The 23851-nt window shown below is 34.4% G+C and overlaps 1 protein-coding gene and 1 long non-coding RNA gene across 4 annotated transcripts in view; one reads left to right on the top strand and one right to left on the bottom strand.

Annotated features, from left to right (window-relative positions):
• LOC138318138 (uncharacterized) overlaps positions 1–23851 on the bottom strand; it is a 93762-nt gene that overhangs the window by 65627 nt on the left and 4284 nt on the right. For all 3 annotated transcript variants that reach the window (XM_069260264.1, XM_069260263.1, XM_069260265.1), the window contains one exon: positions 22305–22453. In XM_069260264.1, coding sequence (XP_069116365.1) covers positions 22305–22453 — 149 coding nt within the window. The remainder of the gene's footprint in view (positions 1–22304; positions 22454–23851) is intronic.
• LOC138320005 (uncharacterized) lies at positions 17579–19091 on the top strand. The gene is made up of 3 exons (XR_011208066.1): positions 17579–17637; positions 17929–17974; positions 18485–19091. It is a non-coding gene; the product is annotated as an uncharacterized lncRNA (long non-coding RNA).

Here is a 23851-nt window from a genome sequence, read left to right as displayed (position 1 = left end):
TAATAAACAGATCAAGATTTACAGATAGTCATACCATATGAAAAACCTATCAAGAATAAATTATTCAAAGGAAAAGACTTTGGTTGGTCATGCCTGATGTCCAATTCTATATTTCCTCATAATTACAACGCCAATAAAATGAAATTAGAAATCAATTCCTTTTTTACTGAATTTGTTTATCACCTTGAGTTTTGTAAATAATTCATTACACAGTAGGCACAGCAAATATTTCCCGTTCTGATATTACAAAATAAGACTACAACTGTCTAGAATCTGTACAGATCCGACTCCATCAAATGTTTACTATCTCTAACACAATGGCAAGTAGGTGGTATCGTGTGTATATTTATAGCGAGTGTGTTTTTTGTGCGTATGTTTGTTTTTTTGTAACCATCACATCTGTAAATCGTACCAACAATCGTAGCCATCAGAGGTAGTGCATCTATAGATGGAGTGAGTTGTTCATCGACATTCTGTATACCGATATCACTGTATAACACCAGCCAAGTAAAAATCCATTCACAAAAACCTAACAACTTTTCCAAGTTATCCCGGCAGACGTGAATTTTTCCTTTAGATAAATGCCATAGAAGAAATTACTCTATAGAACCAAACGTAGGGAACTTTGAAACACTGTGTTTCCTGTGGAGGCTCTATAGGTAAGCTGGCAATGACTGCTGCTAGGGCTGTAGGAATGTTGAAGAGGTTTCAAACACCATGCAGAAGAAAGTAAATTACTTTATACGTGCAGCTTACACATTGTGTCTATCTACAGCCAATCACCTTTTATATTAGATCTAATAGACTCCTACAGCTCATAGAGTATCATTGTTAACAGGTACACAATGTGTAGACCTGGAAAATGTGCATCAAACAAATATACACTATATCTAAATCTTATCAGAAATTCTAATTCAAATTGTTTCCTGAGAATGTTTATATACTTTATGTTCATTTTTCTCTCTATTTTTATTTTGTTTGCTTTGTTTTACATTATATCAGATATAACAGAATCATCACGGACGTGCCAGGTTTAGACTGTGGAGGAAAACCGGAGAATCCAGAGAAAAACCAGTAGACCTATATATACATATCTGGTCAGTACCTGGCATTTGCGCCATGCGAGATTTGATGTTGAAACCCGGAAGTTGAGTGTTAGTGCATGTTATATGTCGGAGAAAGGCTAGGAACTGATCAATGGTTAATATCATAAACATATATATATCTTCAGAGAAATAGTCACTACACCATAATCCTTCGAACCCAAGGTGAGGCTATAGGTCATACAAATAAATTCTATTTCATCGGTAATTTGAACCTGTCCTCTATTTCTTAACAACACATTATTGGTCTTAAAACTTCCAATAAACATCATAAATGGTATTAAAAGGTTTTCATGACAGGATTTCAATTTTGTTGGCACTGAGAATTGATTTCATAGTAAATCAATTTAGGTAAGTCTATATGCTTAAATCTGTTTTATATACGATACGGGTTGGATGACGTTCGGACACGCTTGTGTACACCTAGTCAAATTACCTCATTATAACCCCCAAGAGTATTCAATCATTTATACATAAGAACATTTTTTTGTATTTCTATATTTTGTGTGACCTATATTTATGTAGCTATCTACCTGGACACTTCATTATGTATGTTTTTCACAATGACAGTAGAATACAGCTATTTATCACAGGTTACACTTCTAATACACAATGGGATTCAAGTTTCAGTTTATTTTAGACTGAAACGATGTGGATGAGAAAATTCTGTCACTTCAGATCAGTTGATCTGTATAGAAGTTTAGTGGTCCAGAAGTTGTTAAACCAGAATATCAGTGTCATTATGGAGTGTTGGACGGAGGAAGTATGGGAGATGTCTCCAGTGAAAAATACATGTCACAGTACACAACTACTTATTAGGGTTAAATAGACAGACCACATTCTGTGTGGGAATTCAAAATCACTAGATGTTCAAACCTTTTTTTACTTTTCACTAAAAGTTCGTTCATTTATGAACAGCAGGTAAAAGTGGCAAGCAAGGACTTTGTCACTCAATGTTGTTCATACATTGGGTTTATAAACCAACAAAGGGCTATAACTCTGTTTAATACTTTGATTTCCTCTCATGAATTCTGTAATTGTAAACATATATTAAATCCAAATTCATTATAGATTCTTAGCAACAGTGCTGCTTGTTTGACAAAATCTACCAAATTTTTCTCTAACAAAAATTATTCAAAGTTATGTATAAGATAAAATTAATCATTATTCCCAAAAGTCGAACTGAAAGTCAAATTTTCTCCCTTTATCATTTCACTAACATCAAACATATGTATAAGATGGCTGATGGGATCTTTTAACTTTGAATGGTGTCATTCAACCCAAGTCTGTCAATAACCTTCACATATCAGTCAAATCATGTATACTTTACATACAAGGTCATACTGACCTTCAAGAATTAAAACCTATTTAACATAGTATAAATATTGGTTTTCATAGTAGATTCATAGATGTTTTTTACACTTGAGTATTTATTTTCATATAATATATATGATGAACACCTTTCTCTCCTTTAATGAAAACTTAAATATTAACTCATTCAACTTATCTGTTTACTAATGCTATCTATTTACACATGCCCAGGGTCATTACCCCTAACCATATAATGTATCACCCAAAATGATACACGATTACACACGATTACACAGGATCAGTCATCCAAACTACAAATGTATACTTAAATAAATTACTCATTCGTTTATAAATGTGTTGTAACGATATGATCTAACTTGGGCTTAGTTTTGTCACAATTTAAAATGCATGACCAAATTAGCTCACTACATTCGTCTACATTATAACATATATGTGTATATATGATTAAATATAATCTTTGTTCTTTCGTTTGAGGTCTGGAACTTTAAATAAACATAATTTTTAGGTACAAATTTGATATAAGCTAATAAAACAATGCTAACATTAATGATTACCTGGTATAAATTTTTGCTGCACAACTATTTATAGTTCCAAAACAAAAGCAGGTATATTTACACAAAGAACCTACATGTTATTTAAAATTTGTACAATGCCACAGATCTTTCAAATGTGTTTCTATTTAGAATGATTCATGGCTACAAATGAAGTTTTGAAATTGACATGTTGGCATCAACCCCAGGGAAAACATGACATTTCATTAAACTGTTTTGTTTATAAGTTCTGGTCTAAATCCTTCTCATTTCAGGGAGCATGTGAAACTCATCAAGTCATAATGGAAATGATCTTTTCATAGCCACCTAAATATAAACTACAGCTGCCATAGGGTTCCCTGTACCATAGCTCTGGTAAGGAAGGGGTGTTTGTAACTCTCTAGCATATTAACTTGTGTACAATGGAAGCATGGAAAGTAATGATGTCTAAATATGAGATCAGATGGAGATCGCTACGCTGCCACCAGTGATTAATTAATGATCATTACTACAGATTTACTAAATGATGCAATTAAGGGCAGAGTAAGATATTCATCAAAGTTTGGGGATGTCTTTTCTTTGAGAAAGATACTAATACTTTAAACCCTCCTCCTTGAAAATATCAGTATGCACCTCTTTAGGTTTATATATGTTCATTGAGAGGCATAAAATATGCTGTTAATGTTCATGTCAGAAAAGGAGTAAAATTTAAGAAATACATACATGATGTCAAGTGCACTCACTATGTGTACATGTATAAAGTAATATCTCAGAAACACAAGTGATCAAGGAAACAGGTCTTGAACTCAAGATCTATTAGCACCCAATTGCCTAACCAAACATACCTTCGAATTCAACCGCTGTGCCACACCATACCTTATAACCCTCTGAATCCCTTTTACTTGTACACCAGTATATGACATCACGAGATGTAAAATGGCTATGTTATAATTAGTTATGGGAATGTGAGGACACTATTATGATTCCTAATAAAGTTTAAAAACTATTGGCCATCTTCACTTGGTCTAATAGGAAAGTTTTACCAAACATACTTGTCAGAGTATGAACTGAAGTGGTCAGTGTGTTCCTGTTAGATATAGTGGCCAAACATCTAAATCCCGAGCCTCAAAAGATCTAGACATCTAACATAGGGAAAGTTAGGCCCAGTAAGATAATGACTTGATGTCAGGGATCTACATAGGCCATACATTAACTTGGTAATCAAACTGTATATATCTGGGATCAGGTGAAGCTGGAATAATTCCCCTAAGACTATTTGTATAAGGATACTAATCTACCTGAAGTTCATTACAAGTCGCTGATGGAAACATTTCACCTCCACATCTTCTCCTGGCCTTACTAACATTAATACACATTATATATTTTATAACCAATTAGTACATTCTTAGTGCTCTATGAAGCTGATGTAGAATTGGTTCTAGAGTTCAGCATATACCACCTTTTACCTGTTCACAAGTCCATTTTCTGAACAGACAACATTACCATAGCAACGATACCCTGCGGACAGGTATCTCTATACTGTGGATTATTTTCTTGATTTCAAAAGATGACCATCATTAATACAGGTGAAAATTGATAATATCAATGCCAGTGGATATTGTTTTAATAACAGCTCCAGAGGAGCCTGGTGAACACCGTACTAATTATCTTCCAGACAGACTTATAATTAGCCTTTAGCTGCCATAAGAACCCTGCCTCCTTTCTACTTGGCTGCATCACTAATAAATCCCGCTGTCTGGTTGTAGGATTATAGACTGCCAAGGTTGGTCATTTACCAAGAACAAACAACACAGCACCTGTCTTGACCATGGCATGGAAATCCTATCAGTTACTATGGCTACAGGAAGTAGGGGTAAGACAGAAATAGAACTCTGTATATGTACTTGTCTAACAGGTATATACAGGCGTAGGGGTGATCCTGGAAACGTCCAGAGTTCTATATGTATATATGTATGCTGAACATTTAACACTAATATCAAACAATTACATTTCTTTTCACATCATTTATCAACTGAAAGAAAAACATCCAAAATGTCATTTGGTACTGTCTCTGTACTTTCTATATCGAAAGGTTGGAAGGCAATTTTTTCAAGAACACATGTTCTTACCAAGATCGCTTATTTTCATAACAGGTGCATATAAAACATCCTATTTAAACGCTGTGCATGTATACTGTATTTCATTTTCAATACGATCAAAATTTCCTAAATCTAAAGGTAAGTATTCTAGTCATACCTGCTTTAACAAGTTTAGGAAATGAACATTACCACTGAATGTATATAACGACAGCTAAATTACGAGGTATACTGCGTCATTTGGCTTAGAAATTGCGAAAATTCTGCATCAAAAAAACTCCTGCAATGTCCTATGTATTCAAAACACATCTGTAACTTCACGCTCAGGCAACAATCAACATCACTAATGTACATGTCTATCGATGTCAAAATGTCGAGCCATTAAAATCTGAACACATCGGTAACATATAGAACATTATGCAATTTCTACACCTGAGCGAGTCTGGATCCAGACAAAAGAGGCCATTAATACAGCCCAAGTTTTTATAAATATATCCATCGTGGGACAAAATGATCCGTCAGACTGTCACGCTATTCATTTGAAGGTCTGAATATATATACTTATACTGAATTGCTTGTGTTTTTGCAATTGTCTAGCACAATTTTGTACCGAGAAAAATACCTGTTTTTAAACTGAAATCTGATATATTTGTTAAACCAGAACTGAGAGCTTTACAGCTTTTCATGTCGTTGGTAAAAAGATATTTTACATAATTCAAACATGAAAGACCATGAAATACTCAATACAAGGTTTTCATAAATAACATTGAGTCGTGGCAATACCGAGAAATGTAATTATCTTTTTTGACAAAATCACCAGGTGAAGCCAACCAAACAGAAGATTAAGTTTAAATACCAAATTTAACCTTCAAAACATTGAGTTACTTTAAGCTCATGTTTTGCATTCACATTTGGAAAAACGTTTTTCATATTTAATCATGTCCTTTGGGTTTTCAACAAAGTCCAACAATCATGATTGTACCAATACATGTATATCAAAATCTGTCCTAGGTCAAGGTCATTTAAGAACATCAACTGGCGACTAACAGGCTTGCGATGAAGGGTTAACAATGGAATATACTTTCATTATATAAATACTACACTGTCACCACCACTGCTCCTGATCTATTTTTATAAACTTGTATACACATATTTTGGATTAGAAAAGAAAGTAGAACTCGAATATACACTGAAAGTACATTTGATCAGTTGAAATAAGTTGAACTCTGACATGAGACTAATTTTATATTAAATGGTTGATAACTTACACTCAGCCTTTGATAATAACGATCCTACATTTGAGTTTCTCCAGAGCTGTGTTATTAAGGACATGATGTCTAGTAATAAGTATAATGTATAATATGTAATCTGAAACAGATTCTAGGTAATCTGATAGCGGGGTGAGATACTACTATCACAGTCAGATACTTATAAGGTGGACACAGGTGTACATTAGTTAATCATATATAACGAACAATATATATATAGATGATGATATTAATGTTTTCTCATTGTACATCAAAGGGAAATAACAAGTACCTTTTTCTTTTTCATTAAAAAAATATCATCGGTAATAGATATTGTGATTTGCATTATTACATTTCTGTTACATACAGTTGTACATTATATGTAAACAAATTAATTATTTTTGTAAATATGCAAATCACCAAGATCTATTATCAATAGTAAATCATTAGACTTTTTCCAACGTTTTTCAAAATAAATTACTACACTATAATTATGTTAACAAATTAAAATAAAGCAAAATAAGAAGACCCTTTTTTGTACTACATCAGCACATGCAGTGTAGCAATCGATTGTGTAATTATCTGTGGGCAAATCTGTAACAATGCATCCTTTTCATTACTTAGTATGAAATATATATGACTATTATTTTCATACTTAGTAAATTCGTTTTCAATATCTAATGTGTAACAAATGTAGATCTCCAGCACATTTTCATTACTCTAATGACATTAAAACGACATATAGTTTTTTTATCAATATTGATCAATGGATAACGATAATACCAGATGTCCAGCTAATAAATTAACCAGATGGTCAATGGCTACATTGATTAATATGACAAAACCTATACAGCAGATCTTTTTATTAATTTCTCCTCTGTAAAATCAGTTCCAGTGATCAGTTTCTGCCGAGCACAATGGACAGTGATCATTGGTCAGTACCTGTCTAAAGATCTAGTATCACACTGCCCGTTGTATGCATCCAGTGTTTTCTATCACACACCTTGTAAACCTCTCATTAACGTCCCACACCAAGTCTTTTACCAATATTGATTTCTCTTCCCTGGTACTTAGGCTCGTATTTACGCATGTCATATCACGACCTCTAGTTTGACCCCTTCGCAGCATGTAAAAATCGGTCACAAAAGGGAAGTAACCCAACTATGAAAATGTACGCTTGTACCTTCTACTGAATGGAGTTTCTGCACCAGTAACGGTTTTCAGGTTCCGGGATGAACAGCCCCACTAGTCAGCTCACCAAGCTCAAATTAAGAATTAATGGTGATTACTGTATATATTAGGTCTGAATTTGTGATTATACAGGTGAAATGGCCCGTAGGATCCTGATAATACACCTAATTAATCAATAGACTGGTCAATACCCTTATTACCCTGCTCTCTTAATCGTCATTAATCCTGTCTATCTCGCTTCATCACACAGATTATTTGTCTAGTTGTACCAATTTGTGATGAAATAATTTTAAACTGTATCTAAAAGCTGAAAAGTTCATCGTTAACAAGAATTTAATATAATGTTTAGCTTTCATTTCACTAATTGCAACCAGCACCTTTTTTTCATCTGAATAATTAACTGATCAAATTTAGGGTAAGATATTTAGATAAGAAATTACCTTCCTAATGGCAAAATCAGACAATTGTGAGTGAGGGAAGGTGCAGGCTAGCTGTTTTAAAGTGGGGGGGGGGGGGGGTAAGGGAAGGGGTTGGTGCAGAGTTATCTTCTCTTGGCTGTAGGTACACTTAGGCATTTACATGATATAAAACACCATTAGATAAATCCAACCAATCTCACGATTACCATGTTTCATTTGATACAGCAGGCTAAAAATACATAACCATAAAAATACACGATGCATGTTATAATAACAGATATAACGACTTTGTTCTGTGGCATTTCACTGTAACTTTGGTTTCTCTGGGGAAGGTTTCGGAGCCAGATATCTATTAAATGTCTGTGGTGTTTCTCCCTGGGAGATAAGGACACCATTGTGTTGTAATCAGACTAACTCCCACAAGTACTTCATCGTTAGGTTTGGGATTACGTCATAACACACTTGTTCTCTTTCCACAACTAGTTAGCTTCAAATTCATACACGCTATACATCACCAACACTCATATATGTTAGTACTGAAAGGTAATGATAATAACTTTTACATGGAATATTGCTTTCAGCAGGTGCAGAAACTATGTCAGTTTCAAAATATCTTTAAACTAACCTGGCTGGGTCAAAGATATTGAAGCTGTGTGAAACTCGGCTGGTCTATTATCTGCTAGCTATTCCATATCTTACACACATATGTATATACTCCATCCTGGATTATATCTACATCATACCTACCTATTACATAGCTTGTCTATCTCTTGGGGTTTGTTCTATCTGAAGGTTTACATTCTACACATACAAACATACCAGTCTCTTATACAACTGGTGATAACCGTCTCGTTAGTAATGGTCAGAACAGACAGGCTCATTTTAATAGACTATAACCAAAGTGCCTTTCAGTATAATAGAAAAAAAACAACAAGAGATTGACCTACTAGTGTATATATATATTACATGTAGTACAACTACAGATAAACACAACTGTATGAAAATTTTTCAAATTCAGTAGATATAGAATCAAAATTATCTTAATTTGATTGCAAATCTGATTCATCCATGACCACGCTTGCCCACATCTCATGCCCATTGACTTGATAGCCACTTCTTCATTATATCAGAGTGATCAATCGCCAGGATCAATGGTAATTGATATTACAAGGAAAGCCATATGTTACACACAGTATCAGAGTCAGACTATACTTGTAGTATAACATATGGTATGTAATGAGCTTGTTTACATTCAGTTTTAGTCCACATGTGTCAACCTCCAGGCTCAGAATTACAATACTTTTAGTACAAAATACATAAGGTCAAACAAACTACAGTCTTAAGAAACTGCCAAAGGGTGAAATTTGCATACAAATTCGAGGATTTGGCATTTCAATAATCTGATCATTTGCCAAATTATCGTCAGGTGTATAGCACTATCTCTGCTGAAGCCAGATAAAAATATTCCATTAGGATCAAATGCACAAATTTCAAAGACTTTACGTACATCACTGCTCAATCTAGACCATCTTCATAACTCTTTACAGTACTGACTTCTAGTACAAAGTCAATAATAATCTCCATCAAAAAATACTTCTAGGAATATTATTTACAATACTGATTATTCATTAGCTATCTCTGGCATAGTTGATCATTTATAAATGTTCTTCCAGCTTATCTATTTAAGAATTATTCATGTATATGGCAACATGTCTTAAGTAATAAAAGAAATTCTTTTTCTGAAGTGAGAGCTGCCAAAATTGTGCATTTCCAGACATATTTCCGATTACAAGTTGTCTCATTTTATATCCAGCCCCTGGACTTTAATTTCTGCATTGATATCAGGCATATATCCAAGCTGCTTTTACAAATGGTGGGACGACAATGTACATAAAGAATTTAAAAGTTGTTGTAACCCCGACAATCCTAAGTCATCACAAAGATTACACCATTGCCAACATATGCGCTTCATTTTCTAATGACCTAAGATGGTGAAGTGACTTCTGTACACCAACAACTACTTGTCATCACAATTAACATGTGCATACAAGTCGTCATAATGAGCACTGTGTTACAGGTTTAGGAATGCTACACAGTTTGATGTACCTGTACTGCAGGACAGTAGCACCAGTATACACAACAGTACCACTCTAGGGAGGGGGAGGAGGAGCAACATGGTATCATCTTCAACACAGTGTACTAGTGAGAGGGGTGGAGATAGCAACAGATTCATCATTGCACTAGCTAGGTAACAGATGAATGTAGGATTCCCATCTGGGCTGTATATACATACATGTTAGACAGGGTAGCAGACAAGGATCTCCCATATGGCTAGTATTCTCCTATTGATTGGCACCTGGTTCTATCATCTGTGTCAGTGTGAAGGTCACTATCTCTACAGTACCAACAAGGCAGTCAGCACCGTACCATGCCTTAGTACTACATGTATACTCATTTACTGTCACCATACACATACCAATAGACTATCACTTATTTTAACCATATTTTGTCTGGAATCTTTTGGTGCTAATATTGGATTTGAAAAATCATTTGTTCCATAGAAAAACCCATTCAAGAATTTTCAAACTTGTCAATTTTCTTCACAAAATCATAAAACCTCATCTCCAAACATGTCTTTATCATGGGCAGCTCTGTGGACTTGTACATAATATATGAGTCGTTTTAAAACGGCGCAAGTTTTGGATAAGGATCTAAGCGAATTACTCTCAATCAACTGAATCCATTGTATCATTTATTTTCTTTAATATCAAAACCTTCAGCTAAACCGTTTATTTCACAGAGACCATTGAAATACAAGTAATTAACAACTCACGCTGATCGAGAGTGCAACACAATATTGATTTCATAACACGCTAGAGATTATTAATATGAAGAAAGATGTTGGCGGGAGTTTACAAGTTTTAATTAAGCTGAAAGAACCTTTAACGATGTCACAATCATTGGTCTGAAATAATATTTTTCGAATTCAATGACACAGATCTAGATAATGTATAGTAAAGACATGACCTAGTAAACTAATAATCGCCAAAAATATGTTCACTGATGCCTACCTATCTACCAAGCTCAATTCCAATGGGAGTTCAACTTAAAATGATAATTCATTTTGCTCATTATTTTCCTGGAAATCCACTTGGACCCAATGGTATTTGGCTGTGTTGGGGTTTCAGCTTGGCTACAGCTCATATTGACTAGATCTCTATCAGGTGTGTGTGCTGGCTAGGGTGTCACACCAAGATCCAAATCTTCAGTGTGCAAATTAAAAATGGATTCTAATGCTATAAATCTTTCAGCATTAATAGCAGTGAACCTCAACAACACAGTACATTACTATTAGGATGCAGGAAATGTATGTTAACACCAATATGGTTTAAACTGTTTTAGTGAAACTATGTTGAATCATATTCTGAATAAGTTACATACATATGTCATGGAATGTGGACAGTTTTACATACGGTAGCTCAAGGTCAAAATTAATGGATAACTCATATATGTTGCAGCAAATGACAATACATCATTTCAAGCATGACATTTCAAAGAAATTTGGAAAATTGATTTTTTTTAATTGTAAAAGGTGACAATTTTGAAGAATATTTGTGGAAGAATAAAGGAATCCTTTTTACATATCCTTCCAGAAATATTCTTCAAAATTATTTAGGAAGAAATGTATGTATAACTTCAGTGAAAAGGCCAGGTTGATAAAAAAATTGAGCTATTTATGATGGCACAATGTTGCATCGCTGATAACAATATTGAATCAATTTAGAGTTTTAAGCCATCATTTCAATGATCATGATCATGCCATGCAGGAAGGATTACAAGATTGGCGAAACAAAGTTGACATGTAAAATGACAATCATGAGAAACAATACTGTACTGCTGTAGGCTACCAACAATAAATTGGCAATGGCTCCAGAGTGTTAAAAGGCCATAAAACTCCAGCCATATTTGTGTACACACAGATTACATAGACCCTAAATGGACCTATACCAATATATAGCTGTGTAATACGATCAGGACACACAGACAATACACAAAGTTATTACTGGTAGCAATCTCCCCCAGTCTGATCCCAATCTTCTTCATCAGTCCTCACAGACACACAAGTGATGTCTGCTTTGGTAAAACAGCCATTTTTATTTCCCCTATTAATTGATTTTTTGTACCTGACTAGACCTACCTGTATAAATCAGGTAAGCTTGAGTAGATAGGCTGACAGTGTAGTCTATCGACTATACTGCTTCTGGGGCACTATATTGATTTGATACAATTTTTTCCATAAAAAATCTATCTGTATGTCCACACCACAGATGGTTACATATCATAGTTCTGTTTGATATTTATTTAGACTTCAGGCAAAGAATAAATAAAATAGCACTGAGAACAAGAAAATATGTGTGGGTTCCAGTTGATAGGGAAAAAGAGCAGGTGCGATAGGGGATAAGTGGCATATTGTACCTGAGTACAAAAAATTTAAAATGTCAATTTTAGTGCGGGAAATTAGTATGATGCAGGAAGGTGCTAGCTATCAGATTGATTACAATTTGTTTGTTTACGCCTAATATCCTATAAAGAGCTAGGGACAATATTTTGGGAGATAGCAGTATATACATGTATGTTCATACTGTGTCACTTTGACTTGCCCTCCACCTCTGGGTCGCGAGTTTGAATCCCATGTGGGGCAGTTGCCAGGAACTGGCCGCTGGTCGGTGGTTTTTCTCCGGGTACTCCGGCTTTCCTCCACCAACAAACCTGGCATGTCCTTAAATGACCCTGGCTGTTAATAGGACATTAAACTAATCAAACCCAAACCGTGTCACATTGTAATAAATAGAGGGAGTCTTGCCCAATTTTTAGTGCTATTATCTCATTGAAGCTTCCTGCTAAAACATTAAACACCCTATCAAACCCTGTCACATTATACTGATCACAAATTTAGTCATCCCACTCCCTTAATGCTGAGCACTTAACAGAACCTAGAACCTTCCTCACATGGGTGAACACTCAACAACTCAATGTCAAAAGCGAGGTGGTAACATTGGAAATGTAAGGAAGTAGACATCCAGGACACACAGAAAAAATCACTGTTATGTTTCTAATGCCCTTACACTTAAATGCTTACAGAAAATAAGCATTGTGGACTAAGGATGGAAAATTAATGTTGTCTATAACTGTTAAGTTTTTTTCATGGGATATCATATGGCTGGATTTATTATTCAGGTGATGGGGGGGGGAAGACAATGAGAGAAATTTGGAAATTTGCTCAGAATTTGAGAAATTGTTGATCAATGAGGTTGGTGGAGACTTAAAAGATTGTTCATATTCAACATTACTGGTATATATCTCAACACATAAATACTACATAAGTATTATCATTTCTTTCACAGAAACCCATCCTATCTCACACTGACAGAAACTGAAAGTTGTTGATGACCCAACCAAACACTACACATAAATCTACAGTTTGACACCTCATGAATACATTATATTTGTGTAATCTGAAGTTGGTGGAAACTCCACATGTATACATAACTATATGGTGCTGTGCCTATAATATCAAATCTGTGGGTAGAGACACTATCCGGTACATAGTTATTTGTATACAGATCATGTGACGTTGAAGTGAAGCTGAATTAATTATGTAGCTGGCATTTACATCATCACATGGGTTATCTCACCATTATAGACATGTTTTTCCTAGTGAATTTTTAAACACATACTATGTATACAAGCACACATGCATTACCTATCCCATTAAAGCGCCCAGATTGCCAAAAAATATTTTATCTTTTTTGTGCCTATATTTCAATAACCGAAAGTATTGAACCTTTAAATCTTTACAATTCTGGATATTTTTTTTAAAGTTCTGTAGAAGTGAAATGATTTATGTTTCAACAGTCTTGACACAGATTTATGAACAAGGTCATTGAAAGAAAAGGAAGTTAGTCCTCCATTCTAATCGCCCTGTTGCTAAGTGTTAAACCTCAATCCTACTGGGTCTGAAGTGGAACCACCTGTGTTGTAAATCTAAACCTGTTCCTAACCACATTCTATACCCCATATACAAAGTAAAACATAGCTCATGATAGGGAATGAAAGGGAAAGATTTCCAACAGAACAGCCTCCAGTCAAAGAAACCCTTGGATTGGCATTGGTAGATCCCTTTTAGATTGCACAAAAAGAAGGATACATTTGAGTGTAGTTGAGCTATTTTTTTTTCATAATTGCACACATCCACAAAAACACCTTTACCAATGATCAATCCTAACCTTTCTCCATCTAACATGCCACAGCAGTTTGTTTTTACATGTACACCTAATAGGCTTTAACAAGTGTTTACAGACTTTCTAAAACACCAAGCATTCCAATCTCAGAGTTAACTATCATCTAAACATCGGGATCTTTTTACTGTACTGTAAAATCTTCTTCACACGCCAATGGTAGGCTAAATAACAAACATTCACAGAAGTTACGACTATGGTTTCAAACTCAGCCTTGGTTTAGAGATTCTTAGAGATTGGTATGTATGTACAAGCTGTTAGGCAGACACTAACATAATAATCTATGTTGGTGCCCGATGTATCACAGTTAATGCCTAACTTAGCATAAATTTGGTAAATATTCCAGTGGTTTTGACCTTTTTGTATATGACTGGAAGAAATCTGTAATTCTGTTATAAGGTTAACATACTATTTCTGCTTATTAGAGATCATGACGTCATTATTTTGTAACCTAATCTCACATCCTTTTCTCTTAAAGATATGATATTACCCTTGCAAACACATGACGTAAAAATCAATACCTACCCACAAGGACAGATAACTCTTTCATAAGCAAAGACGAAAAAAGTCATAGCATTTCGTGATTTATGATTGATTAAAAGACTTATTAAACTCAAAACATTTTATCTGTCTGCAATTCTGATTCACACCAGTCCAGATTGATGACCTACTTATGGACTGTGACCTACTTGAAATTTGCTATATGTGGGTCATGGTGTTGCCTTTATGTCACTGTGTCCAAAATCCCTAGATTTACAATGGTATAATATTGATCAAAGTTGATATCCAATGTGATTCATTTCATAAGAGTTCTACATCTGTAATGGTAACAAGAATTTGCCATTAATATACCTAGTACATAACCAATTCATCCTGAGGACAACTTTCACAAAAGGCTACCAAATCCTTCCAATACAAATGATATCATTATCAACCGACTGATCAACTACAATACAGGTATCAAACATGATTATTAAAATGGCAGATACAAAGTAATACTTTTCCTATGGAATAGATAAGTAGTTTGATTCAAAACTGAAGTGGTTTGATCCAAGCAAGAGTAATCCCCATAAACATTTAGAATTTCCTTTTCACAACTTGTTACAAAAGATCGTTCTCCATTACCGTTCTATAGTAGATTCATTAAGGGTATAAAAACACTTACGGTGCCAAGAAAAACTTGTTTATGGCAGATAGTATAAAGATTACATTGTTTGTGTATGTTATTGAAACGGATTAGAATTTGGTTACGCTGACAAATTTGGTTATATGGCGATCGTAACACCTATGTCACGGTAGGTAAGATAGTCCTGAGGCTATACAGGTAGACTAGTATAAGTCTACAGGTACATTTAAGGTCACATTCTCGTTATGTGTATTGGGACGGTAGTTACAGGTGGAATATACTGAAATTTCAGTGAAGTCTAGCAGAATTTTATAACATATCACCACAAATATGTCAGTCTACAGCAGGGAGATCACAAAACTGTACAGAAGATTACTAAATGCCTTCACCTATTTCGTTTTTCTAATTTTATTTTATGATCATATGTATGCACTGCAGTATGATTTATTTTTATGTGACATTCTTTCAACAGCCAGGGGTCATTAAAGGACATGGCAGATTTTGGAGGTGGCCGAAATTCAGATTTTCATGTTAATCCAAACAAGCATAAGGAATTTGGTCTTTTAATTTGGAATTAATTGTATGGAAAACAAAACTGTTGGTAGACTATACATATTGTTGGGTGGAAAGTTTTGAGAAAATTTAAGGAAATTTAAATCAGAAAATCCATAAAACTTCCAGAATAGAAACCAAACTAAATCATAAATGCAAACGAGGTTATAGCTATGACTAGATATGCATCAGCTGTTTAATTGTAGTACTATATATCAAAGAAACACAATTTAACAAAGCATGACAATTTATTGACCCGTGCCCTATCCGGGCCTCGAACTCACGATCTACGGCACCCAATCGCCTAGCCAAACATACCTGCACCTTCTACCACTGGGCCACATCCACATCCTGTAGTACTATATATATACATTTTGTAGCTAACATGGTTTTTGACAAGGAGGTGTGCTAAGCCTTGTTATGTTATACATAATAGATTTTGATCAGCCTGTTTCATTTCTATTTCATTTCCAGACTGAAAAATAGACACACACAAAAATACAGATTCAAAAAGCTCAGCATAGCCTGTCAATTGAAATAAAATCTGTTACAAATCCATTCTTTAACTTTTTTTTAATAATGACCATTTGAATGATTCTGAACACATCAAAAGAACAGTTATAAATATAAAGTCCATAATAAATCAATAGGGCCGTATCTCCAGGAAATGAAAAGATCTTAAACTTTATTGACATAAATCTGCCGACAATAGTACATTTTCAGCTGTCACACAAGAAGCTCCGGCTCCAACAGGTACAGCTATTGACCATCCAAACTATCCTCCCTCGGGATTAGTAAAATCAATCGGCGGCAGATCCGAGTTCTATCCTGAATAGAACCTTTGTCCAGACAGTTAATACGCTGATTGAATATCAATAAACAAGTGGCCTAAATCACTATTTCATATTTCTGTGTTGACTCACAGAGGTATAGTGTTGATTGTCCACTCACTGACCAGTCGGAGGTCATGTCCGGCATGTCTTTAAGTCCATATTACTGGAAATGGATTTGCCTCGATAGCCACAGGACAATGAGCTGCTTGCTCCAGTGAATATTCTATCAAATTTCTATTAGCAAACCTACACCTGCGCATTTCATTATTCATGTCCAAGTACAGTTATAGTGTATTAAAATTCAGGTGGGGATGCATACTTCTACATAGAATTCTATTATTGATATATATATATTAAATGTAAAAGTTTCATTTCACATATGTTATACATTTCAAAATCTTTAGTTTGCAAGTTTTTAATGAATTAACTGAACTAACAATATTTAATCACCTGCAGCCAAGCACAATCATATGCATGAACAACACCAGTTTGCTTCCATTTTGTAGGAATAAACACCCACAAGCTTTGCAGTAGCCTAGGTAATATAATTATACTGTATGTCATCTAACATACAATAAACATGCAAGTTGGTTTATTTTAAGCAAAAAACCTGATACTTTATATGCACACACGGTATACTAAAGGTGATCGCTTGATTGATGATGCTGATAACGATGTTACATAAAGTTGTCTATAATCTCTATCTAACTATCACTTGTTGAGCACTTACTGCCATAAACATGCATTTCCAGGTGTATTCATTTTTTAAGTTACCTTTTCACAGGTATGTGTTAGAAACGTGACTATTTCCTCGGGGTATATAGATATTTTGTATCTCTTTGCATGTTATTCAGATGCAGACAAATGATAATTCAACAAAGGACTGCCCATTAGCCAAACAATATACAGGTAAGTATATTTGTTGTACATGTTCATGTATGTAAAACTGTGTATTTGCCCTATAAAACAATGCTATATTAAAAGGCATTAGTTCAGCAAAGCGCTAACACAAATGCAAAAGGTTAAAATGGAAAACAAAACATTACATTGACAATGCATTACCAATTTGAAAAAAACTGTGGACTTAATTGTCATTTTAATTATGAGCTAGTCTATACCTATTGACCAATTTCAATAAATTTGCATGTTATTACATTTATTATCTTACCAGTAAAAGAAAATTTTCCTGTTCATATTTAGATATGGAAATAAGGGCATGCTTTCTGGTCTACATCCATTTGATAAGGTAATTAAATGAACTATGTTGCAGGTGTGTACCATAATTTAATTTAAAATCATGTTATGAACGGCTGTCTGTTATTGGGACACAATAAAACATCTAGCTATATATATAAACTGTTTTCTTACTAAGTTTAGAGTTTGCAGGTGAAAAAATTTGCGATTTACTGATTGGAACTTACGCACCGGGGTACTTTTTTGTGAGTTATCTATTTAGCCTTTGAAAGCATCATATACATGTAAAATAATGATTTTGATGAATTTTGCAAGGTATTACTGTTAATTTCATCAATTGGGATGAATCTATGAATTTAGTGACATTAAAAACAGCATGAATATTAATTAGCAAAAGTACCAGTACAAGTTGTATATACCGTAGGTATCTACATGTTTAATGATAAAGACCTAGTTTGGTGATCAAGAGTGTTTAGAAAAAATTGTATGTATTATGTATATTTTTGGTTCAGAAATTATCAACATTCAGGAGTTACTATCCCATTTGAACTCAAATTTTCAGGTGCTCTGGATGACAATTACAGAAATGCAATAGGAAACAACATAAAAATTGAGGAGAAGTTCAAGATTCATTGTTAGAGTACATCAGTTATCAAGTTCAGCAGAATTACATTATATCTCCAAAGGATTATCTGTTAAATTAGTTCATTGAAGAGTTTTAACAAAGATTAAATATAAAGACCGTGGCATAAGGTATTAATGCAGGATACACTAAGAAAAGGTGTTAATTTTCAACATCAAGCCACTTAAGTCTTATCTTAAGAGCACTAATTCAACACATTAAGTTCTGACATAGAAAGTTCAAAGTGGTGATGAATGTGATGATACCAAGTTCTCGTCTAAATCACCTTGATGCACTGTCTTCATCACAGTCTGGAGCTGAAATATTGGTCATCTTGAGTAAAAATGTTATTTTTTTCCTCTTTAGATCTTAACTTAGTTTCTTTTACCAATAATGTCTTTTCTTTTTATTTAAATTACAGCTTCCATAAGAGTTGCTCACAATTAAATCTTTGGAGATTTTTTTACCATAGTAATAGAACTTGATTTAATTAAAACATTATCAGGCATACATAGTGTATTGTGTTAACAAATACTGACAGGTTATGCACCGGGTGCCCTCATCGTAATATCTTTGCATTTATCATTTGGATATGTTTTGAGTTATAAACACATAAGTTTACCACCTTTCTATCATATTGTTATTTTTCAACATTTTGCTGTTAAAGCAGTATAGCTTACTTTGGTGTGCTAGAATTCAGGTTTCTGTTTACATCCCTTGTTTTATTGTTATCTATTTTTCAAAGGTTCATGCGTCTCCTCGGACAACTAAATCTCTCCAATTATAAAGTAATTAAAACTATCTAAAGTCTATAAACTGACACACACAAAATATCGCATTGTGTTGAATGACTTACAAATGTACCTCAGATATGTTAACAACATAAGATATATTATGTAACATACATGCAACAGCATGATTTCCAAAGTACAGTGAAAATTTTAATAATATTAGAGATGACGAAACATTTATATGTAGCATATTAGTACGCTTCAAGTTTGGTACAACTTTGAACGTTTGATTAATAACAATTTAATGTCAAAAGTCACAGTCATTCACAAGACATGCCAGGTTTAGAAGATAAGGGAAAAGTCAGAGTACTACCAGGAGCAAAATCATCAACCTGCTGTCAGTACTTGACAACTGGCCACTTGAACCTGTTACCCAGATATGGAGCTAAATCAAGGTCTAGAGTTAATGGTGGAATGTCTGGACTGCTATCTAGCCACTGCAGCCCCATACAATTAGATACTACATCATAACTAAATAAATTTTCAAGATAGTCGACTAAATAGGAGATTTCAATGCTATCAACTGGCAGAACTTCCATGTTACGTTTATACATACAGTATTATCATGTTTGTGCTTCCTCTGACTGGAGACAGAGGAGGAGTCAGAAAGGATACACCAAGTAACCCTGGTATACAAGGAATGTGACTTCACAAGCTACAGTACCTAATGTCTCTGTATAATATAACGCTACTATCTTTACAGATTTGGGGTGTTTTTACCGAAACACAATAACTACAAACAGTATTCAAACCATCCTCAATTTGCTATAAATGATTAACACTTCACCTTGAGATGACGAAAAAAACACAAGGTAGATTATATACAGTCACCACACCAGTGGGCAGAAATGTTTAGATCTGTATAAGGTTTCCTCGTAGTTACGTACAGTAGCCTACTGTACATTTTTTTCTGTTGTAATGGTGTAATCCACAAATGTGTGTAATATTTTGGCACAATATCAAAATTTGAATTCAAATTTCATCACTGCTAGCCGATATCTAACAACTGCTATCTTAGATATTTAGCATACTGGGACGTCAAAGACCCAATATAGACATGGGACTTTCACAATAAATTAGTCTTTATAGGATCTTTGACTTACCAGCGTGCAAAATACCGTACCTATGATTCAATAACAGTTAATAAATTCAATATACGGTATATCTAGTAGTCCATTGGCCCCTAGTGATCTGACAGCAGCTCATACCCTGGCCATGGCTCACATCGACAGTAAAATGACTTACTTCACCAAATTCAGCTCCTCATCTTAGTTTACTGATATAATTTCAGGGAGGAATTTATGATTTTCAGTTAAGAACTGGGTCATACAGTGATTCAAGCTCAGCAACAGATGCCAATCCAAGGCACGTTAGCCTGCACACATGTCTGACAGCACACCGCTGTCTCTCGAAATATCGTCTTATTCGTGGCATTCCCGACAACTATGAATGTTACATCGTGAATATCAATAAACCTTTAAAGTTATCTTACCTTAGAATATCCATAAATATCCAAAATTCGTTATAAACCTAAGAATATCGTCGACACATCTTTCTTGTAGGTCCTATCGGTAAATTCCGCCTTTTGGGAATGACCTCATCGTTTTCAAACATCGCCACATCATTGGCAATCCGTGGATAAATCTAGCCAATCACGTTGCAGCTTTATTTATTCTATTTTTATACGGAATTCCCTTTTGACAGGTGCCCGTTTAGCTAATTGGATGTGGATACTTACAATGAAACATCTAAGGAAGTTAATTTATATTTATACTCAATTCTTATTTAGTTTTTAACATTGTCGGTAGGCTATTTTTCCTACACCCTGCCCATGCAGAGACCCATTCGTTTGGAAAGCCTTTTTCAGAAATTCAACAAAAAATAGACCCATGCCTTTTTCCGATATACATTTAGGTAATTTATAAATATGATATTAGAACAAATTATATTGGAATAGTCGACCATATATTCAGTTTAGATAATTCAGTACCAATTTAAATTCAGTTCACTAAATAATTATATAGAAGGTAAATGTGTATTAAAATACAGTATAAAGTAAATAATAGCCATCATATCTAAAATACAAATCGTACACAAGCTCAATACATCTAAGTCCACACAAACTCAATACATTTAAGTCCATTTACGGGTATATACATTCAGAAACTGCTCATAGCACGAAAGTATCTTCAACTCTATCAGAATTTTATTTGTTATCATTCCCTCAATGTAGACTCTTGGCGAGACATCGTTGCACATCGCATCATTACAAGTGTTTATTTTCAGTTTTGCTAATTTTGAATAAGTTAAAAAAATGTTCAGATTATTAACAGAGGGATGTTATAAACTTGTTGAAACGATTTGAAAAATTTCATTGTTACAATAATTTGCCGTTTTAGTACATGTACATTATGTACGTATCAAAACCCACAGAATCACTTTCACTTTAAAAGTTATCAATTTTATGTGTAGAGAATGATAACAGAGTTGTGTAATATAGATGTCTAATATGTTATAAGTGTGTTTCTGAAATGATATTAAAATTATATTGTGAATTTCAAAATAAAGACATGTTCGAATTTTGAAAAAATGGCGTATCTAGGTCCTATCCTCGAGTAGCTGTATATGTAAGAGAATACACGTGTCTGAATAATACCTAGTAAATATATCCGGGAATACATTTCACCAGACGCACGTAATTTGACGTACGTCATTGTGTTGTTATGTCTAAAACAAAACTAATCAATAAAACAGGTAAAAGGTATATATACCTATATATTGTACTTACCTCCTGCCATCCCACTTGTCGGGGAATACACAGAAATTCAAATATGTATGTCAACTGTTGTCTAGTGTATAATAAACCGTTTACCCGCCAAATAAAAAAAACGTATATAATTTCAAAAACATCAACCTAAATACCATCGTTAAAATGTCTGAAATTACACGTAAGTGTGTGTAGTACCTACCTTGACGGAATTGGGAGGAGCTCCCGGGCGAATACCCGAGTAAAATCGGGAGGGGGAGAGGCAGCCACGTCTTCGTCGTAGCCAGGTAAGTGTTTTCCACACCTCTGAGGAGAGGTAGCCGAGTTCCGCCTCACTGATTTTCACCTCATCTGTGTATACACATATAGGTATAAAGGTAAGTATGATAGCACGCAGGTATAAGGACAAGGGGCCTCTTGAGGTATAAACTGGACATGGTTGAATAATGTTGTATGATAGTAGACTAGTATAGACAGTCTGAGTCTGTCTTAGATGTCTCTTTATATAAAAGTGTGTAATAGATAATATAAGTGTGAAAAGACAGGACATAAATACATGTGAATGTATAGATAAAATAATCAAACACACACAGGTAGAGGCGTATCAGAGTAATATATCACAAGCCATATATTAGATCACATTGTATTGTCCATAAGGCAATGGTCTCGGGACAAACATAGCTTGTATACTGTCTAGTTTTCTCTCCCTTTTTGCTTTGAATGAAATACCTTTCCGTAATTATGTATATTTCGGTACTATATATACTTATACAGTTATGTACATAATCACCTACTTACTGTGAGACATAAAGAGGTCAATACACAGGTGATCATATAGGTATATTAATCTAATCATTTCTCACACGCGACGTAGGTGTGTAATACTTAAATACATGTACGTAAGACATTCTTACATGCAATTTTATTTACTTCCAGCTAAACTACCAAAACACGCGACGAGAAGGGCGCGTGAGGTGAACTTCACGTGAGACAATGAAGAACCAAATATGTAGTAATAAATGTACACAGTATTTATGTTACACACCCAATACTTATACGTCTTTTAGCTATCTTGTGGTTGAGAGTTTATCCTTTCTTACATGCGATGATTACTAATTGAAAGGTGTGCCACAGATACGTAATTATGTCAGGTTAATTGGGCAACATTCATAAGGTGAATGGGAAACAAAACAACTTACAGACATTCAAACAATCAAATAACATTTCCATATGAGTAAATCTCTGGCTAATAATGTAAATAGTTGTTAATATAATAAGGGAACTGAAAATGCCAACCACAATATTGGCACGAGTCCTTCGCCATATATAACAATATTTCTACATTAAGCTCTTTAATTAGCATTAAAAATCTCCATCACATGCACCGATCTCATCCTCTCCCAAACCATCATTTCGGAGCGTGCTAAATTCCAGGACTTAAACAAAGACATAACGACACTGCAGCCTCATCGATTTTGTGAATTTTTACGGACATGTAACAATTAACATTCCACTCCCGCCGACTACGTGTACAAGATGACACAGCTTTGCCCAATAAAAGGAACCCACAAGGGGCTTAAGCTCCCCACAGCCTTTGTCCAGCAGAAGGAAATCCTTCTATTGTTTTATAAAAAAAAGATCAGAATCTTCAAAGGGTACTCAATGTGGTATGGTGTGTGATGTTTTACATGTAGTAAGTCCAGTATCAATAATCGATAAAATCAAGCTTAAGCTAATTGTTTGGGGGGA

This window comes from Argopecten irradians, chromosome 3, assembly GCF_041381155.1.
Source record: "Argopecten irradians isolate NY chromosome 3, Ai_NY, whole genome shotgun sequence".
NCBI classification, from domain to species: domain Eukaryota; kingdom Metazoa; phylum Mollusca; class Bivalvia; order Pectinida; family Pectinidae; genus Argopecten; species Argopecten irradians.
The sequence above is the reverse complement of the archived record's forward strand: the minus strand, read 5'-3'. Positions and strand labels throughout refer to the sequence as shown.